Here is a 13,979-nt window from a genome sequence, read left to right on the forward strand (position 1 = left end):
CTACTTTTGAATTGACCCAAATGAGTTTGAATCCAATTAGGATCTGTTTTAAGACCCATTCATAATTAGGGATGCCAACATGGTGGATCATCCCATCCCAACCTCGTCTTGATTATTTAGATCAGTTCCCATTACTATCCCTCTCCAAAAAAGCTTAAAACAATTTCCTCCTGTTTATTTAATTATAATATATATATATATATATACAAGACAATACCCGAACTCATCTTGCAATTGAAAAAAAAAATTATGCTTTTCTCAAACTCAACCCATTCCTAGTATTGGATGAAATGAAAAATTGATCTCTAACAAAATATATATCAATTTGTTTTTATCTTTTTGTCTTATGTTGCTTTTTTGTTTTTTTTAAAAAAAAAATAATAATAATTGGTCGGTTGGACTTGGTCACATTTGTTCTATTTTTGGTTAAATTTGAGAATAGATGATGTATGTATCAACTTAGCGGTGCTTGTTGGGAGTGAAGTTTAGGGATCAAAAAGTCTTTGAATTTGACCCCTATTTTCAAATTTATATCCATCACTTTTTGGACCTTGGTCCTACATCAAAGGTCCAAACAAAAGTCTGTCAAATCAAAGCTCTATAATTCTTTGAAAATAGAGTAAGATTCCTAAAATAAACATTACTAACATATGGGTGATGTTAGTCAAAAGTGCCCCTTTTTTTTTTCCTCTTTGAAGCTCACTAAGATTTTCTAAACTAATAATTTATTTATTTATTTTTATATGAGTTCTATTTTACTTGTGTAACAAGTTTTTATATATGTAATAAAATTTTTATAAGACCTTATTAAGGACAGGTGGATGTTACAGATACCCAAAAAAATATGTCTTATTATCATCCTTGAAGTGGACATCATAATTAGTACAGAGGCATAAGATAGTTGTCTCGTAATACAAACAAAATTAACTTAATAGGAACCGTGTTTTATAGAATATGACTCATATGTTGTGTCTGTAAGAACAAGGTCAGGAGTTCATACTTGTAAAAACACGACTTATTCAAAAGAACATGGATATGAAATCGTCTTCTTATGAATGCGTCAATATAGTTGCAAAGAATATTCTTCTATTAGGAACAATTACAACTTTGGTCAATATGAAAAATAAAAACTAAGCAATGTTCTAGAAAAAGTTGAGTGAAAATTCGGTATAACAACAATCCCTACTATTATTAGTCTTTTAAAAATTTGTGAATGGAATTCAACTTTAACTTTAGTTAAAGCCATTGGATTTGGTAGCTTAAAATTTTTTAATTTTCCAAATAAATGTATGATTATGATTATGGGAAGGAGGATTTGTTGGGGGGAGAAATGATGTGAGACAAAATGAGTTGGGCTATATTAATACGTGAAAGATTTTGGGCATTCTAAAGAAACACGACACGTGCTAAATTGCCCCCTTTCCATACACGTGTCCACTTCACTATTTAATTAAAGCTAATATTTACAGCTGGTACATGCATTTTTTTTTTCATTATTATTATTATTATTTAATTATTTTATGGATAAGGGGATGATTCCGAATAATGAGTCATGCATTTTGAGATATTTTTGTAGTATTGCATGTGCACTAAATCTTTTCGTATAAAGTCCACCATTTTCTTTATCTTATCGTTTTCAAAACATTCAATAAATTTTTAAATTTATTTTAAAAAATTGTCTTATTTTAAAAAAAAAAATTATTAAAATTTTAAAAAATTAAGATTTCTCCCAAAAAAAAAATTAAAATAGATTTAAAATCGAAAAAATGAAAGAAAGTGGAACCAAACGTGTCACAAGTGCTAGGATGTTAAAAAAAAAATATTAAAAATATAAATATAAAATGAGCGACAAAATCTGGGGATGGGTCCACTCTGTAGTGGCATTATATTTTAAAAAAATTATGTCCAATAAAAAACTGACATGTGAGGCAGGGGTAGGGAGGACACGTGTCAAAGACAAGGGGAGAGAGATTGAGGGAGCCGTTGAGAAAAGCGGGTTCGTAGTATTGTACAAAAACCGATCCGATTCACGCGGCGAGGAGCGGAACGGAGAAGACGGAGAGTGCAGACAAATGGTAGCGAAAGCTGCCGTCAGCATTGCCGTTTAGAGGGAACAAGGCGTCAAAACCGCCGTTAGACAACGCCGCCCCTCCGGGTCTGCAGGTTGCCGCGTGTCCGCGTGCAACGCGGTCCACATGACATCTCGCTCCGCTCGAGTAATTCATGCCACCACGCTCCCGGCAGGGCGGCGCGCCCCTTTATTAACCTCAGTCAACGCTCTTGTTGACTCCATCCCGCCCTTCCTCCCTCACTCACCCCCCAATGTGTTTCCTCTTTCTTCTCCTCACCGACACCAATAGCGCGTACTCCCCACGCCTTCGTGGTCCCCTGCCGTTTCCAGATGTCAAAACATTCATACCTCCTTGCCTTCGACATTATTAAGAAAAATCGTTTTCATAAGTGTAAATGGATTGACATTATTTCATATACATTATAAAAATAAAATAAAAAAATTGAAAATGCTTTTAAGGAGGCTTATTCAAAAAGCTAGACACATTGAAAATATTATTCTTAACATATAGCGGATTTTTGGTTATCATAATAAATTTGAAATAATATATTAAATTTAAATTTATTTTATTTTATTTTTCTCTAAATAAATATTATTTTTAAAATTTGAAGGTAATAAATATTTCAGAATTTTAATCCATTTTTTAAAATTTATTATCTTTTCAATATAAAAGTTATTACTATTTTTTATTTTAGAATAAAAATTAGACAATATATCCAAATGGCTATTAAATAAATAGTAATTTAGCATTATTCCTAACTTATCCTAAAATTAATAATAGAGTATAAAATATAATAAATTTAATAGAATATATTTTGGAAACTAAATGCAAAAAAAAAAGGGTCTTATATCACAGAAAAATAAAACCTTGTATTTTTCTAATTCTTGTGTAAAAAATAATATAATAAATATAAAAGATAAAGAACTGAAACTATTTTCCATTTTTCATGTAAAAAATAGGTGAGGTGGGCATTCGATTGGTTGATAGAACTAGGAGAAGCGGCAGAAGCAACAGAAGCCACATCCGTGTGGATGGTAGCATTATTACAAACGCCCGAAAGAGCGTGGGCATGGAAGGCCACCTCCACAAGTCTATAAAAGCCACCTCCACGCCTCTCTGCTTCTCCAAGCCACTTCTCTCTCTCTCTCTTTCTCTCTTTTTCTCTCTCTGTCTCCCTCTGTTTTCGTTTTCATTCACTGTTTTCACAAACACTTGTACCAAAACACAAAACAAATGGCGCCGAGAGACAAACCTACCGGCGTAACCGCCGGCGCTACCGGAAACAAGGAGATCCGCTACAGAGGCGTGCGCAAGAGGCCGTGGGGCAGGTACGCCGCTGAAATACGCGATCCCGGCAAGAAGAGCCGCGTCTGGCTAGGCACCTTTGATACGGCCGAGGAGGCCGCGCGTGCCTACGATGCAGCGGCTAGGGAGTTTCGTGGAGCCAAGGCAAAGACTAACTTCCCTTCGCCTACCGACCTTGCGGCAGCTGCCGCGACTACTGCTAACCGGAGCCCTAGCCAGAGCAGCACCGTGGAGTCCTCCAGCCGCGAGGCGCTGTCTCCGGGTGCGATCGCTGGTCCTCCGGCTCTAGATCTCAATCTGTCACACCCCGCCGCCGCCGGCCAATTTTCCGCAGTTCGTTACCCTGCGGTTGGTGTTTTTCCTATTGCGCAGCCGTTGTTCTTCTTCGAGCCATTTTCCCGTCCAGAAAAGCCGAAGACCCACCGCGATATGTTCGATTTAGATCGAGCGGTTGCCGATTTTCACCCTGCGATTGCCGGTAGCGTTCACAGCGACTCCGACTCATCCTCCGTGGTTGATTTCAATTACCATGACCGCAGTACCAGGCTGCTCAATCTCGATCTCAACCATCCTCCAGCGGAAGTCGCTTGATTTCATCACTTTTACACCGTCCACGGCGACGATAATCGGATCTCTAAAATTTTCTTTTCCATTTGAATTGAATTTCTCCTTTCCTTTATTGCGTCTCGAATCGAAACAGATGACGAAGCAATCTAGAGAGAAAGCAGCAGCCACGTTTGTATTGATGTGCTGATCGATGACTATTCGATGTATATACATAACCGACCTCCTTTTTGCGACTGAGAAACTAGATTTTCTTAATGTTGTTCCCTCCCTATTACTATGTATGCAAGCTTCATAGTTTTTCAATTAAATTTTGCAGATCAGTTAATTTTCCGTTTGTTTACTACGAAAAAAAAGAAGGAACCAAAATATTCGAAACTTTCTATTCGTTGGCTCCGTTTCTCGCAAACCAAACAGACTAAAACTGGATGGCGTACGTTAGAAACCATGGCCGCTTACGAGAGCAAGGGCCTTACAAACGTACGGAAACCGCACTAGTTATAGTTATTTAATTAATATAGTGTGAAAAGTTGTGACAGAGGGCGGCCTCATGATGAGAAGCATGGGCTCCTCCCTGCCTGCACTGTCGGATCAGAAACCGCCTCGTGATTCGCGTTTCATCTTGTCTCTTTTTTAAAGACACGCATCCCTAGGGTGGATTTGATCCGACGGCTGAGACAACCGGTGTGGGTGGGCCCCAAGAAGACCGCTTCTGTGTGAGTGTAATTTATTGTAGACGGCACCGACGGCGAAACCGCCGAGTTAAAGATGGGGGACAGATAGAGGGCGAATCGAAAGTGGTGGGGCCCATAGCCAAGTGTGATTCCGTGTTGATGAGGTACATGTCGCGATATGGGTTATGGTGACGTGGCACTCCACCGTCCTAATTAAATACCATGTTTTTCTCTTTCTTTCGTTTTTTCGGCAAATCTAAACGTCATTTTTGGCCAACTACTTTGTATATACATGACATACAAACAAACAAAAATTTACGAGCGAATTTTTAATTTTGGATACAAAAATATGATGTAAATTATATTAAAACTTGTCGTGGATGTTGATGGCATAGGTTGAAATGGTACCCATTCCAAGGGTGAGAGGTAAACACCCACTTTTTATGTTAAAAAGGAATTTGCCCCCACCACCTAATATTGATGCCCAACTATGCCAAGATTCTCTTTCAATAATCTTACAAATCCTTCTAATAAATTCCAATTATAGACCCCATTCTCATTTATAAATTTAGAACAAAAAAAAATATTAAATCAATTATTGAAATTTGAAAAAAAAAAAAAATCTAGAGATTTTTTCAACTTTCATCAAAGCCATCCTTCCACAAAAAATTTAAAATTTAAAAAAAAAAACAAAAATATTCATATTAAATATATATATATATATATATATATATATATATATATATATATAATATGAATATTTTTATTTTATTATTTTTTTTCAAATTTAGTCAGTGTGAAGGAGACAGCGATTGGGTCCACGTGTGAATGAGTCTTGCAGGTGGAAACGCGGCGGCCGCTTTTTCTGTGGGCCCCAGTCTTCTCCTCCGTCGTCGTCGTCGTCGTCGTCTTCGTCTTAGAATCTATGGACAGGATTTCTTCCTTACTTGTCATGCATGAGTTACATGCAGGGGTACGGTGACGTAGACATCCCGCCAATTATATATGGACGCGTGTCGTACTGTCACGTGAACGCCTGCTACCAGTCTCTCAGATGCTTTGACGGGTGGTGGTGACGTGTCATGTGTAGGACAGACAGTTAAGCCGGCGCGTCGGCGCTGTTCGGTGGCGGTGGGGGATGGTACAGGGACCGCCGGTGATGAATGAAAATGCGGGTGGCCTGGGTGACACGTGGTGGGTCTTAAAAGCGACCGCCGAAAGAGAATGGAAGCGGTGGTTAGGGTTTTTTTTTTTTTTTGCTTTTTTTTGGGGCAGGTGGTAGCTTACCGCGGCCGTTATAACCTCCGTTTGTTGTGCTTTTGGGTCAGCCCACCCGCTGCTGTCGGGTATAATTATGTTCGTGAAAATGAGGTTTGATAGTGAGATTTTTTTAAAAATAATTTAATATTCTCTTATTAATTATTAATTTCAAGCTCACTTTTGGCACCAAATTAATTTATTGATATATCAATTTTTTTTACATCATAAATAGCAATATAATAAAAATAAAAACGTGACTAAAAATAAAATAATATAACCAAAATATGAATTTAAATAGTCCCTTTTTTTTTTTTTTTCTTTTTTATGCAAAGCTCAAACTATATATTAATATTAAAATTTTGGATTGTATCATATATTATTTTTAATTTAATATAAATTTCATTTTATTATATTAAAATTTTAAATTATATAATTTAAATAATACCTATAATAGATGTTATGAATTCAAAGCAAGAAGATACTAAGTGATAAATGTTTTTAAAAATAATTATGAAAAACAATTTTTGAAAATAAATTTTCAAAATTGTTCTCTAATTTTTGTATAACAAAAATCTGTTTAGAAATCTAAAATGTTTTTAACTATTTTAAATGTATTTTTAAAATAATTTACATATATTATTTTTAATTATTGTATATGTTTGTAAAATTGTTTTTTTAAATAATAATTAGAAAATAAATGAAAATAATATAAAATAACTAAAAGACATTTTATGAAAGTATTATATTTTTTTGTTCTTAAAAATAAAAAATAAAAAAATAATTTTTAGTTACTAAATATGTTTTCTGTTATGTAGAACGATATATCAAGAATTGATTCATATAAGAGTGCGCATAGAATACCAAAGGGGGTTATTTATATTCAATCAAGTTTTAACAATACTATTGTGACCGTTACAGGTGTATGAGATCAGGTGGTTTCTTGGTCCTCGGCCGGTACTTGTGGATTCAGGGGTACAAGAAGAGGGATGCCATTTGCTGCTCAAACCATAGCAAAAAATGCTATTCATAGTGGATCAAGGTACACAACGAGCAAAAGTCATGATAAAGCTATTCTCGTAAACTTCTACTGTTTTTATAATTATTTATTATTATAAAACATATATTATTCTCTTTAATTTATTTTCTTCTAGTCATTGTATCCATTAGATTTTTTTCTATTGCTATTAATGGAATTTTTGTTTTTACAATGCTTATATTAATACTAAAAATTTCCTAAAAATAGTATAATTTTTAAAATTTGTATAACTTTTTAAAATTATTTTATTTTGTTTTACTATTAGATAACCATAGGTGGGCCCATCCACACCAGCCCAACTCACTAAAAGACAGATTTCAGGTTTTGCCCTTTGAGATTTTGATTGGGCTTCGGTTGCCTAAACTTTCTCTTGAACAAGCCCAATCCAATCCAATCCACATCTATTAAGACATGAAAAAAAAAAAAAAAACTTATGATGATATTGTTTTATTTGCTTATCATGGAATCAATGAGATTAACTTCTACCATTTGTTAATCCTCCCACCCAAACATATTTCCACGTATGCCATGAAGGTCGAGTAGAATTTTGGGTTACATTAGTCCCAGCCCATGGGTCACTGTTTAAACCCATCTTATAAAGCTGGAGTTTGGGTCGACATTGGGTAATCGGGTCATTGGATCATGTCAAGTGGAGTTTGCAACTAGCTTTTATGTAGTTACTTATATTATGAATGATAATGAAACAAGTTTTTTCGGGTATTTACTTTTAATAAGACATATTTGAAATTAAAATATGTTGGTTAGGAATGGGTTGAATATTTTTTTTTAAAACCGGAAATATGATTTAGATGTTTCCTTATCCCACTTTACCTTGATAATATATATAATCGATTTGAAAAAAATATTTTTTATTTCCGATTTAAACTTTCTTTATATTTTTAAAGACTCTTTTGGAAATTAAAAAAAAATTAGTGAAAACTAAAATATATTTTAAGTACAAAATTTTAAAAATATATTTATTTAATTATTGGATGTTTACCAGATAGAAAATAAACTAAACTTTTAAATTTAATGAAAAATATTTTTATTTTTATTTATAAATTTATGTGATATTTTAGAGAAATAGTGAGGAGAGCAGAGGTGTCCTGATTCTTGATTCTTCCATAAGCTGGCATTCTGATTCTGCCGCACCGTCAGCCTTGGCTTACCCTATTCGCTGTGGACGCTACGCCTATCCAATCCCAACTCTATCCCCAATCTCTCTCTCTCCATACCGTCTCCATCTTCCATCATCTGAACAGGGGAACTGTGCAGTTGAAGGGTTGAGCCTTTTTTTTGGGGGGGGGGGGGGGGGGCACCAAATGGGAAGGGTCTTTGTGGTTGAGCTCGAGGCCAGGGCTTATGAATGCAAGTTCTGCAAAACCCACTTGGCTCTGGCTGATGATCTCGTCTCTAGGGTAATTCTTCCCCCCCTCCCCTCTTTTTTAATGGTCTATTTTTGGAATATCAGGTTTGAATTTTTGTGGGAGTGTGTCTTGATTTGGGGTTGTTGGTATGGGGTGGGATCAGTAGTGGTTGCAGGGTGAAAAAATGGCTTCTTGCTGATTAAGCAAGACCTGGGGGATTTGGCTTGGTGGGCATGGGGTGGTTGAGTGAACCCATTTGTGGGAAATGCATGCTTGCTTGCTTGTTCAGTTGTTTGCCCCATTAGCCTGCTTGATAGTTGAGAGGAGGGAGTGGAGATCTGGCTGTCAAGTGTTTGAAACAATGCCTAGTTTGATTTTAACTAGACCCATGAAAAGGATGGAACATTCATTACTACCATGTTCTGAATCTAGACATCAGTAAAAAATTAGCTGCAAAAAATGGAAATGGAAATAGAATTTTGTACAAAGGTCTCTGTATGTTGTTGGAGACAATTGAGATGTGGGCTGTGTTTTTATTAGAAGAAAAGACAACGCACACTTGGGATTAGGTCTCTTTTGTCCAGGCTAAGGAGGTATATTTTGGTTTGTTATAGTTTCTGGAAAGTTTACTAATGGGCTAATTCTGTTGGCCTTAGCTTATTTCTTTCTTTATGGTGTTTCCTTTTAGACGAGGAATGGCCCCATATTGGAGCCTTCCTTCTAATTAAAAACCCCTTTCTATAAAAAAATATAAACAAATATGAGACCCTGGACCCATCAGAGAGAGCAGCTAGACTAATTACTAATATGTTTCCCATTTTTAATTAGACCTGATAGGTGAAGATCATTAAACAAATCAAGAACTAGAATTTGGCTTGATCCTGTATCATGAGCAGCATAATCAGCTTAGGAGCTAAACTTATGTGCAACCACTATTTTAAATAGCCCATATAATCTTCTTAATCAAAGGGAATATTCTTATGGGCATTACTTATAATAGTCATGCAGGGCTAGAGTGGGGTTCAGGTGTGGGTTCAATTTGTTGGGTTGTTTGGAAAGGGAGAGAGGGGTGGTGGTGGTGGTGGTTTGGTTTGGATGTGGGGTTACACCCATAATAATTTGTTGTAATCAAGTGATGCATGTTGCAACAAATCAGTTGTAACAATATCCACAAGAATTTGTCTGTTGCCTGCTGAAATTGGAAACCTAAATTTTTTTAACATGGCATTGGCTTTTTCTAGTTGAAACGGGTTGATTTTAATTGACACGAGATCTGAAATCTCATATTGTCTTATTAACATAATTCTAGGCACATGGATGCTGTAATTCTTGTGAAAGATATGGAATTGGCGGAAGTTCTGAAGCCATTGAAAATACAACTGATTTTTATAGGCAGATGTATAATTAAACGTGTGATATACTAAGGGGGTGCATGTACATGCCTTTTGTGCGGGTTTAGTACTCTATATCTCTGTGTTAAAGCTAATGATGAAAATATCGGTAATCACGGATATATCGGTACTTGGATTTTACGGATATATCAGAGATATATCAGTCGATATTTTGACATAAAATATTAATAAACCAAAAATTTATCAAAACTTGTGAAAATATAAGAAAAAACTCTTAAAAATGAAATTAGAAATATAATAGATATTTTAAAGTTGTTTTGTTGAAAAAATTGATATATGTATGATATAATTTGTGATATTAAATTTAATTATATAGTGTCGGTTGATAAGAAATATGAATTTTGTAAGTGTACACTCGTTATAAAGTTAAATTATTACAAATATACTAATTATGTGATTCAAATATATTACTACATTAAGTTAATTTACTTCTATTGAAAATATATTAATTAATTGTAAAAATGTACTAATTTAAATTCAATGCTATACTAATTTAAAAATGTACTAAGTTAATTTATTCTTAATATACTATTATTACACTTGAATATCAAAATAAAATAAAATTATTAATTTAAAACTAAATTATTGCAAATGTACTAATTATATGATTTAAATATATTTATGATTTTTATTTAAAAATATTGATAATTTTATTTATGATTTTATATTTGTTTTATATTTAATTAGTATACAAAATAAATTATAAGATAATTAAAATTAACTTATTTATAATAATATAATTTTTTTATCAATTTTTCACCGATATATCTAATATATCTCCGAAATTTTAGCAATTTTTTCCTATTTAGGGCCGATATTTTGCTTGTATCGCCGATATATCCATGATTACCAATATATCGGCGATGTATCACTGATATTTACCGATATTTCTATCAGACGATATATCCTACCTGTATATCATATTCACCTTCTCCGATATACGATATATCGGCGATGTATCCTGATATTTTCGTCCTTGGTTAAAGCAACCTGTTCAGATAAGAATATGGTACATTGGATTCTGAATTTCTCAAAAAAATAAAGTAGGAAACCAAATATGGTGATTCTACTAGTTATGCACTTCTTGTGTTGAGTGTCATTGTTAACAAACAAAGTTAGAGTCATCTTAGGAATCATAGATTGGGCACACCAACTACTTTCTTTACATGGTAATATAGATGCAGTTATATTGATCTATGTTGATTTTGATAAATGTTTATACTTCCATTATAACTAAGTCTATGGAGGGGAAAATCAAATAGTCAATTGCAAATCTTTTCCTTGTGCAGCTGATATTTTATTTTGTGAATTTTTTCTTGGCTCATTTTCACATACACAGTATTTTTATGTTATACTGTCTGCTGGATTTTTCGTCTTTCTGGAATTTCTCTTATTGCTTGGTGATTTCATCAGGCTTTTCACTGCCGCAGGGGAAAGGCATACCTCTTCAATAATGCGTGAGTTTGTAATGATTCTTCCATACACCACTTTGATTGTTGAAAATTGTTTGTCAATTGTGGATTAATCTGCTTAACAGTTGCTTCACTTACTTTTGAGCTTCAGTGTTGATTCCTTTACAGAAATTGATGCATGTTGTAGCTGTTGTACACTACATATAAATTTCAAAATGAAAACAAAGCTGAAGTTGTTGTAATTTTGGTGAAAATTATACAGTTTCACTTGTAAATTACCTCTTTAAAGATATTTAAACACCAGTTTGATTGCTGAAGATAGTTTATCATTAATGGATTTATCCACTTACTGTTTGTTTTGTTAAATTTGTGTATTCATTGTTAATCCACTTCAAGAACTCGGTGTACAGATGCAGTGTATGCATGTTATATAGATGTCAAAATGCAAAAAAGCTGAAATCAATTCTCTGGGATAGTTTAATAATTTAAGGCTCATCCAAGTACATGTCTATTTTCAAATCCCTCCTCAGATTTGTGCTTGATTCTAATAGTTTTATCCATACTTAGAAGGATAAATCAGATGAGCTTTTGTTTAGACACGTAAAAGGCTGCATTGTTAAGCATATACACTAGATATTTATTAATTTGATAGTTTCTCCCTCTTCTCTCTGCTCTCTCTTCTATTCTGATTGCTCCCTTGATCATTCATGTAGTCCCTGAAACCCCAAGTTATCATTTGTTTAACATATTGCTAATGACTTCAGAGCCAAACTTGACGTTAATCTGAGTTGATGAGAATTATTTCCAGGATGCCCCGTCCCTCAAACTACATATGTTAAATTCTTACAAATATTATTATCGTTTGAAGAAATGGATGAGCCAATAGCAGGCAATGGAAAGATAGACATGGTGAGAATAGGAGAATGATCCAACCTGAAGGGAAAGGAAATTGCTATTTCTTGACTTCCAAACTTATAGGACTATTCCTGGGTCAAGGAAAGAACAAATTGTGCTTATGTTGAGAAATTAATTTTCAGGAAGAAATTGCCTTTGTAGAAATAGATCAAAAAGTGAAGGGAATTTTCTTACTTCAAAGAGCTAAGATATGAATAGAATTAATAGTTAGCGATTCCTTATCTGAGATAGGTACTTGAGACTAGATTTCTTATCTCTATGTTGGAGTCTGTGTGCAGGGTGAATATCACAGTTGGTGCTCAAGAGGAGAGGATGATGATTTCAGGAATGCATACTGTAGCAGATATATTTTGCTGCTGTTGTGGACAAATTGTTGGCTGGAAATATGTACTCGCTCTCTATCTCTCTCTCTAAATATCATACCTGGTTTCTATGCATCTGCTTCCGTAATTAAGATCATCTCAATCTCACATTGCCCACAACCTTCAATTTTTACCACCCAGGAGATGGCACACGACAAGACCCAAAAGTATAAAGAAGGGAAATTTGTTCTTGAAAGGTACATGGCACCCTCAATTATTTTAGAGTTGGGATTGTTCTTTTCAGTTTTCTCAACACCCATGATCAAACCTGCACTTATTTTTCTCATCCTGTGCATTTCTATGAAATAGAGGGAGGATCATTGATGGGGTTGACTCAGAATTCTACATCGATACCCGAGCTAACATGAGTGATGCTGAAGATGCTTGATCCGATAATTAATATGGGTGTACCACATTATGAGAGTAAGAAGAGATGCAGGCATGTATGTGAATAGTAGTATGAGAATATGGTTCCAGTCAGTATATGAGCTGCATGGATGGATAGATGGATACTCGCTCTCTTCCCCTTTTCCTTTTTTGGTTTTTAGTTTCTGTCGTGTAATATGATAAGGTGTTGTGGTGGTGAATCTTATAGAAAATGTATACTATTTATTTAGAAATTAGTGTTCATAAGCCTCTCGGCTTTATTTTATACTGTATCTGGAAATATTGGCTGAGAAGGCTTCGAACTTACTTGGCTTTGAGGCAAGTCTTGAGTCCTTTGGTGAAGAAAAATTGATTTTGCTCTCTAACTCGTCAGTCTTTTGCCTTGATCTAGTCTCCAGATTGGGTGGACGATACCTTGGCTATGGAAGATAAAAGGGGAGAGAAAAGGTCGAGGGTGGTGGCTCTTTCTGTCTCCATGTACAAGCCTAGGGCAAAAAGTCCACCTTTCCTTTGATGACACCACCATGCATAATGGTACAACCAATTGACCAAGATTATAGTGCACCTTCATCTTCTACTCAAGGTCAAAACATTCACACAGAAGTAGAGATTACCCAGTGGGGGTCACCGAGACAATTAGAATAATTGGATTCCATAGAGGAACAAAGAAAAAAAAGTCTAAAATTAGTCTTTATTTTATGAAATATAATTTTCTTTAATATTTTATATAATATAATAAAGTAAGATGCTAGTACCTTGGACTTACCATATCATTACGTGTTGTTTCCATGAATTGATATTTATAATCTAATATGGAAAGTGTTATCAATAAAATGGTTTCGGGTTATTCGATAAGTCGCAAGAGAAGCCCACTTTCTTTATAATGACTTGCCATGTCTATATCAATGATAAATATCAAATTCCATCAAATGGAATTACCATGATCATGACCTAATAACCACTATTCACCTTAAAATCACTCAAGAGGATATTACCATCTCTCCTGGAGATATCATGGTATTGATATTGAAGATGTTTATTATCAATTATTGAATCAATGGTTATTCCTAATATAAAAAATATATGGTCGTTTTAGGATATCATTTGCACGATACTTAAAGTGCTCGCTAACCTGAACAACAGTGTAACAACAACTCAAAATTAAGAATCCATACAATGTTAATTTACGAGATAAAACATATCCATGTGATAG

At 34.5% G+C, this 13,979-nt stretch overlaps 2 protein-coding genes across 3 annotated transcripts; both read left to right on the forward strand.

The window, feature by feature from the left end:
• The first annotated feature begins 3,184 nt into the window (after positions 1–3,184).
• LOC100243603 (ethylene-responsive transcription factor-like) lies at positions 3,185–4,274 on the forward strand. The gene has a single exon (XM_002285110.5). The coding sequence runs from the start codon at positions 3,306–3,308 to the stop codon at positions 3,966–3,968; it is 663 nt and encodes a 220-aa protein (XP_002285146.1). The 5' UTR covers positions 3,185–3,305; the 3' UTR covers positions 3,969–4,274.
• Positions 4,275–7,968: 3,694 nt separating this feature from the next.
• LOC100267441 (protein yippee-like At5g53940) lies at positions 7,969–13,131 on the forward strand. Of its 2 annotated transcripts, XM_002282582.5 has the most exons (5): positions 7,969–8,329; positions 11,104–11,147; positions 12,296–12,404; positions 12,521–12,576; positions 12,689–13,131. In XM_002282582.5, exons 1-5 carry the CDS (start codon positions 8,234–8,236, stop codon positions 12,765–12,767), a joined length of 384 nt encoding a protein of 127 aa, XP_002282618.2. In that variant the 5' UTR covers positions 7,969–8,233; the 3' UTR covers positions 12,768–13,131. The 2 variants fall into 2 exon arrangements, with proteins under 2 accessions (XP_002282618.2, XP_059591373.1); XM_059735390.1 differs by having other exon boundaries at positions 7,986–8,329; positions 12,521–13,088.
• Positions 13,132–13,979: the final 848 nt, after the last annotated feature.

Source organism: Vitis vinifera, chromosome 19 (assembly GCF_030704535.1).
Source record: "Vitis vinifera cultivar Pinot Noir 40024 chromosome 19, ASM3070453v1".
Classification (NCBI taxonomy): Eukaryota; Viridiplantae; Streptophyta; class Magnoliopsida; order Vitales; family Vitaceae; genus Vitis; species Vitis vinifera.